Source organism: Fukomys damarensis, unplaced genomic scaffold, assembly GCF_012274545.1.
Source record: "Fukomys damarensis isolate Sample0158 unplaced genomic scaffold, DMR_v1.0_HiC HiC_scaffold_12, whole genome shotgun sequence".
Lineage (NCBI taxonomy): Eukaryota > Metazoa > Chordata > Mammalia > Rodentia > Bathyergidae > Fukomys > Fukomys damarensis.
The window spans coordinates 42,916,401-42,924,399 of NW_022900924.1; the positions used below are offsets into that span (position 1 = coordinate 42,916,401).

The 7,999-nt window shown below is 36.9% G+C and overlaps 1 protein-coding gene across 1 annotated transcript in view; it reads right to left on the minus strand.

Moving 5' to 3' along the window:
• Fyttd1 (forty-two-three domain containing 1) overlaps positions 1-7,999 on the minus strand; it is a gene marked incomplete at its 5' end in the record, with an annotated part of 26,128 nt that overhangs the window by 13,714 nt on the left and 4,415 nt on the right. The window contains one exon of the mRNA XM_010624545.1: positions 6,880-7,008. Coding sequence (XP_010622847.1) covers positions 6,880-7,008 — 129 coding nt within the window. The remainder of the gene's footprint in view (positions 1-6,879; positions 7,009-7,999) is intronic.

Genomic DNA, 7,999 nt, shown 5'->3' on the forward strand with positions numbered 1-7,999 from the left:
AAAAAAAGGAAAAAAAAAAAAAAAAGACAGGTGGCAGAACCACTGAGCTAAATCCCCGGCCCCAATCTTACACATTTCTTGTGAAACTTATTACTAGGTACTTTATACATTTTATTGCCAATTACAAAAAAAAAAAATCCCTTCTAATAATTTTCATATTGTCACTTGTGGCACAGTAGAAAGCTATTAAAGTTTTAATTACTATTTTTAATCAGCTACTCCCTCAATTACTTCTAATAGTCCTTCAAATTATTTTCTGAGGGTTTTTTTTTTTTTCCCTCCCACGATGCTTAGGATTAAATTAAATCCAAGGCCTCAAGAATGCTGAACCCATACTCTACCACTAAGCTTCACTCCTAGCAATGAATTCTATAAATTTTTTTGGACTTTCTGAATGATAATTGTGTCACCCACAAATTACAGCCTCCTTGCTCCCAAAAATTATACCTCAAGTTTTTAGTTTCTTAATGAGACAGCCAGGAATTTAACAGAATAATTCCAAATAACAATTCTCATCTTCAAAAAAGTTTAATGGCTAAAACTAAAGTTAAAATAGCTCTCTGTACTATAGGATTTCTCAGTGCTAATGTGTGCTATGAATTTCTAAGAAAGGAATACTAGCATATGTCATTTCCAAACTTAGCTAACTCTTGAACCTTTTTTGCATGGTATGCCTAATTAGTAACTTTGAGACCAGAGTTCAACAAGACAGAAGGAAAACCCTGTTGTGCTATGATGACTGAATCACTTATCAATTCATGGCTTGTCAGCTCCCAAACCATCCTTTACCACCCTGCCTCTGAAACTGCTTTGTCAGTAGCATAATGCTAAACTGTCAGCAGAGGGCGCAGGAGAGACTCAAGTGAGGGGGCTTTTCCAGGTCCCCAGGAGCCTCCCTCAGGCTTGCTTCTGTGGTGCAGCTCATCCAGTGACAGTCCCCAGTCTCAATGGCCCCCATCAGGCTGATACTATGATGAGGTTAAAGAAACACTGATGTAGAAAATCTGTGTGTGATGCCTCAGATGTTGTGCCCTTGGCATCCTAGTTCTTGGCCCTTATCATCTGGGAGTGCACTTAGGCTACACCACCTGCAGACAACATCCTGAGTTCCATCAATATAGCACCACAGTGAACTTCACCATGCAGGGCAATGACCTCACCCTCTTACAACAAGGCAAGAAGCCAGAGGGTTGGGGTTTCTCCCCGATTTGTTCCTTTCTCAGGTACTCTGCCTCAATCCTAAAGGTATTACTACTAATTTTATAATCAGAAAAAAGCAATAAAATTGTAACTTTAAAATTTTTGAGAATCAAGACCTATTATATAAAGGTACAGAATCCCAATGATGAATGTAACTATTGTATACCTGGATTGTACCAATAAATTCAATAAAAAAAATAAATAAATAAAAATTTTTTTTTAGGGCCAGGGACTTAGCTCAGTGGTTCCGCCACCTGCCTTGCAAGCTCAAGGACCCGAGTTTTATCCCCACTACCCCTTTCTCTCACAAAAGAAAATTTTTAGCTAGGTATGGTAGCACACCTCTGTAATTCCAGAGAGGCTGAGGCAGGAGGGATCACTGTGAGTTCAAGGACTATGTAGCAATTTCAAGGCCAGTATTAATTACACATCAAGACCTAGTCTCAAAAGACAAAAAATGAATTTAAAAAATTAAGGGCTGGGGACGTAGCTCAGTGGTTCCATCGCCTGCCTTGCAAGCATAGGCCCAGATTTTGACACCCAGTACCAAAAATAAAAATAAATTAAAAAATTAAACTATTGCTACTCTATGTGTAATTTCCTTCTAAAATTATTAAACCTGTACAATAGATCTACAACCTGCTCTTTTTATTTGTATTAAATAATAAAGCAACTACCATTTACTATGCTAGGAACTGTGTCAAATAATTTGCATAAAAACTTAATGAAGTAGATGCTAAACATCTCAATTTTGCAGGTGAATTAAGTGAGGCAACAATGATTTCTTAGAGGTCACAGAAAATAGCATCACCATCATCTAAGTGCAGCTATGTATGGCTCCAAAAACTGAATACTTTTCTAAATTGTGATATAAAAATCAAAGAACAGCCAGGTGTGGTGGCGCACACCTGTAATCCCAGCACTCAGGAGGTTGAGGTGGGAGGATCACAAACTCAAGGTCACCTGGGTTACACAGTGAGACCAAACCCAGCCTGAACTAAGAAGTGAGACCCTGTCTCAACAAAACAAAACAAAACAAAAATTTAATGAGTAATGATAACATATAGTACATTTTCAAGGGAATAAAAACTACCACTATTGGAAAAGTAAGGGTCAGGGTATTGCAAATGGACATGAAAGATTCCAAGTTGGAGTGGCAAGTACAAAGATATGGGTAACCATAGCACACTGAGAGACTAAGGAAAAATGTAAGAAGTGAATGGATACTGAGTTCAAATTATACAGTGCTTTGAAGGGGAATAAAGATTGCATTTGCCAAAGAATGAGGAAATTACTGAACTAACTCAAAAGGAGAGAACATCAGTATAACTGACTGGAAGAGGGAGAGAAAGTGGTAAGACCATTTCAGGAGCCACTGCAGCACTCAAACATGACATTGTAAAGGATGGGGAGAGGAACAAAGAAATATGAAAATATGTGCATCCCTGTAATCCCAGCACTTGGGAGGCTGATGCAGGACTATCACAAGTTCAAGACCAGTGGTGATTTAGCTCAGTGGTTCTGCTGCCCGCCTTGCAAGCCCAAGATCCCGAGTGCAATCCCCGGTACAAACAAATAAAGTAAAAGAAAACAAGTTCAAGCCCAACCTAGGCTATATAGCAAGTTTCAAGGTCAGCCTGAACTACAGAGCAAGACCCTGTCTCAAACAAATATACAATAAATAAATTAAAAATACAAAGGGATGTAGCTCGCTGCAAAGGCCCTGGGTTCAATCCCCAACACTGGGGAAAAAAAGTGAGTAAGACAGTGAACAATTAAAGGGAGGAGGAATCCATTATTACAGCATCTCATTGCAGATGAGATTGATGAAAGTCTCATTAACAGGAATAAAATAAATTAAAATGAGAAAGTACAGAATTCTATCCCTTGGCATCTATTTCTATTGCTTATTGTATAATGTTCTCATATATATCATCATTTCCAATGACATCTATTATCTGTGAAAACAATTAGAACCAGACGCAGAAATTTTCATCTTTCTTCCTAACTCCTTTCATGAATTTCTTTCACACATATATCATTTGCCTCAATAATTTCATGCGCCTTTAGAATGTAATTAAAGTCATGGGGGTGAAGTGCTTATGAATGGGATTAATGCCCATATAAAAAAGCGACCATATGCCAGGGATTTAGCTCAGTGGTTCTGCCGCCTGCCTCACAAGCACAAGGACCCGAGTTTGATCCCTGGTACCAAAAAACAAAAACAAAAACAAAAACAAAAAAAAACTTGACTCCAGAGAGCTCCCTATTTCTTTTTCTGCTATGTGAGAATATCACAAGAAGTCACAGCCTGCAAATTGGAAGATGATCTTCACTAGAACTTAATCTTACTGGCATTCTGATTTAGGGCGCCAGGATCTGGAAATGAAAAATAACTTCTGAGGTTGATAAGCCACCCGATCTGTGATATATTGTTTAGCAGCCTGAACTAAGGCACAGCTTCTACATTTCAACTACTTTAACTATCACATATTACACAGATTGAAGAAAAGTCTACTGTAGATTCAGGAGAATGAAAACACAATTTAGGTTTTAGTATAAAAACAGTTTTGAGGCCAGGGAAGCAGCTCAGTGTTACCAGGCCTGCCTGGCAAGCACAAAGTCCTGAGTTTGATCCTCAGAACACCCCCCCACACACACACAGAAAACCCTGAAAAACCAAAAAACAGTTTTTATGTTGTAATCCTGTAGGTGCCCAGACAACATTTTGAAAACTACTGCTACATAGTATTCTATCACTGAAGGACATCTGAGTTGTTTCTACAAGTATTTATTAAGTGTCTAAAATTATATTTTTGGCTGGGCCTGTAATCCCAGCACTCAGGAAATTGAGGCAGGAGGACTGTTAGTTAGAGCCCAGCCTATGCTACATAGTAAGTTCAAGGCCAGTGTAAACTACATAGTGAAACCCTGTCTCAAAAAACAAATGATCAATTATCAATCAATCAAATTATATTTCAGGAATGGAGCTAGAAGACTTCACTTATTCAGCAAAGATCATGAGTATCTGCCAATATCTCTCTGCTATGTTGTATTTATTCTCTCATCCTAAACTAATATCCTTATTAATGTTACATGTGGAAATCTAAATCATACTAACATTCTAAATGTGGAAACTGAAACTCTTCCTAGCCAATCAGAGCTGAAGACAATTCCGTATCTCTCTGCACATTCATAATAGCAGCAGCTGTTCTACTTTTAACCCTGTCACATGTAAGCAGAGAAAGTAATCAAGAGAAGCTCAATCTTATGAGATCCTAAGCTGTCACTAGTTATCATTTATCTCAAGGCTCAGATGATAACCTCCATAAAAAGAAAGTTTTTCTAACTCTTCACAGACCAGATCATATTTCATCTTAACTACTAAATCACCCCTGAGCTTCTTAGCACAAAATCTTTATGTGAAATCCTAGAGCTATCTGAATTTCTTTTTTTCCCGTACCAGGGAATGAGTTCAGGTCCTTGCGCTTACAAAGCAGGCGGCAGAACCACTGAGCTAAATCCCTGGCCCTATCTGAATTTCTCTTATGACATTTTTCACACTATACCTTCCCTATCTTATTTCTGCTACTAGAAATTAATTCCTTAAAGTAAATTACTGCATCCTTACATAGGTCCAGAATCTGATTAGTCCAAAGCATTTATCAAGTATTTAAAATACTACTGAATATTTTTTTTTTTTGCTTCTGTGAACTTGTTACTATATATATATTGTACATATGGTATGTAAAATGTGGTATATTGAGTAACAACTGTAAGAAATTTTAGGGCTGGGATTTAGCTCCGTGATTCTGCAGCCTGCCTTGCAAGCGCAAGGTCCGAATTTGATACCTGGTACCAAAAGAAAAAAAGAAAGAAATTTTAAAATATAAATCAGTGAGATATATTCGTTTTGCTATGGCTAAATATATGCCATGAAATTTACTAACTTAGGTTTGGCTACTTCAGAAATTATTAAAGAAGAATAATTTTTTTCATAAAGTCTAATCTGTTATACATATATTTTCAGGATATGCGAGTGTATTAGCTATTAAAGACATAATAATGTTCAACCTACTGGAGATTTTTTTTTTCCAACCCAAAGAAGATCAACTGGGAACTTAAGAATTTTTTGTATATGTGAAAGAGATTTTTTTTTTATTTGACCAAAGGTTTACTCTAAAATACTGATAATTGCTAAAAAAGGTAATCAATCATGTAATAGAGCTCAGTTACTATTGTCAATCTACTTTACAACAAAATGATTATAAATAAGCTTTCAGATTACCAAAAGTAATTATATACAGAGAGTTTCAACTCCAAAGGCTGAGGCAGGAGGACTGCTACAAGTTTGAGGCCAGCCTGGATTCCACAGTGAGTCTAAGGCAATCCTGGACTACATAGCAAGAGCTTATCTCAAAAACAACCAAATCAAACCCAAACAAAAAATGAAAATGAGTTTCAGTTTATAGCTAAAGCATTCAACTTGGAATTTACCTTTGGAGGACTTAGGAAATTCAAAAGGTCTTGGATGCACAGATAGTTTTGAGTGTATAGGAAGGGGTTGGGGTACAGCTCAGTGGTAAAGCACTTACCAAGCACAAGACAGACTTTGAATTAGATCCCTAGCGTGCGCACGCACACACAGACACAGACACAGACACACACACACACACTCAAGCCTGGAGGTATTTTCCATGTAGAATATATTACTCTCCACATACTAACAGGTTTCTCATTTAGAAGTTTGTTTCCTACAACTCTGTAGAAGTAGTAGACAAATATGGTTTAAATCAAATTTAAGAGAATTTTTTTGTTAGTTTGTTTTTGAAACAGGGTCTTACTTTGCAGTTCAGGTTGGCCCTGAACTCACTATGTAGCCTAGGCTGGCCTCAAATTCGCACTGATCCTCGTACCTCTGCCTCCCAAGTGCTGGATTAGAGGCATGCACCACCACACCCAGCTCAGAGAATTTTCTAGTAAATAGAGTTGTCACCAACAATAAATTAAGATGTCTTGTGAGAAGGTATATTCTTTCACTGACTGTGCTTAACTAGAATTCCTTAATTATCAGAGAGTCTGTTAATGAAACATGTCAATGGAAAGAAAATAAAATGTTATAATATGTAAGATCTTTTGGAATTTTAGATTATTTATAAACTGAGATTACTTTAAAATTTCTTTTATTTATTTATTTTTTGGGTACCAGGGATCAAACTTGGGCCCTTGTGCTTGCAAGGCAGGTGGTGGAACCACCCTAAAATTTCTTTTAAAGACAGGGCTTCGCTATGTAGCCCAAGCTGGCCTCAAACTCACAGTGATCCTCCTGCTTCAGCTGGCGAGCTTCGATTACAGGTGGGTACCACTGTGCCTGGATGGTTTTAAGAAATAGTATTATTGGGCCAGGGATTTAGCTCAGTGGTTCTGCCACCTGCTTCACAAGGGCAAGGTCCCAAGTTTGATCCTCGGTACAAATAAAATTAAAAAAATTTTAAAAAAATTACCTATTTAAGAAAACAAATTTTAAACCAGGTTTTAATAACAAAAAAAAACTCAGAACAGAGGAAGTAGAAATCACGAGCAGCTATTTTTCTCTAGGTTTTAAGTACATGCTAAGGACAGTATACTAAGCACAAACAAATAATAGCACTTTAAACAAAGCTTACTTTAGAAACTTACCAGAATTCTGCTGGATTCCCCACCGTATTCTCATCCTGAACTGCCGAGCACTACTTTGCTGGAGTCTTCTATTTAGTCTTGGAAAATTCTGCTTCTTTCCTTCCTTTCTATTTAATTTGATAATATCATCTACAATAGAGGGAATGCTATAATTATTTTCATCTTAACTTAATGGCCAGGGGTGGTGGCACATGCCTGTAATCTGAGCACTCAGGAAGCTGAGGCGGGAGGATCACCACGAGTTCAAGGTCAGCCTGGGTTAACTGGTAAGTTCAAGGATAGTACTATTAGTAACAAGCTACATAGTAACTGAGCTACATAGTTCCCTGTCTTGAAAAAAAATTTTTTAACTTAATGACTCAATTACTTAGCTCATTTTCTAGTTAAGAAATTATGTCCTTAACTTCTTTTGTAGTTTGAAAACAACATTTCCATATGAGGATACTAATAAGGAAGATAAAGCTGAAATCAGCCATTTTCCTTGGTGTGTTGAAACTTTTTGTAGGAAAAGTTCAAATCGGTAACCCAAAGCAGATCTACTTTGAATTTTTTGGGTTAGTAATTTAATAATAATGCACTGTTTCTTTAAAAGAATTATTATGGGAAATTCTTGAATTCAAATAAACCATTTAGTACATTAAAACAAACAAAAGCATCAACAAAGCAGATCTACCAATACCAATTAATGTAGAGTTCTACTATCTATAGCACTTCTTTCTCTAGTGAAAAGAAATTTTTTTGGCCTCAGCCTCTCACATGCTGCGATTACATGTATGAGCCACCATACCCAGTTTCCTAGTGAATGTTAATAAGCAAAAGCTTATTTAAAAAATTAATCACACTATACTTACTTTCCATATTTACAGGTCTCCATTTTTTTAAAGTAAAAAAAAAACAAAAAACAAAACAAACAAAAAAAAACACCCAAAACCAAACACAAGTAAAGCATTCAATTAAAGACCAAATTTCAAGCCAGACATGTTGGCACATGCCTGGAATCCCAGCACTCAGGAAGCTGAGGCAGGAGGATCGCTGTGAGTTCAAGACCAGCCTGGGCTACATAGTGAGTTCCAGGTCAGTCTCAACTACATAGTGAGACCCTGTCTTAATTTAAAAAAAA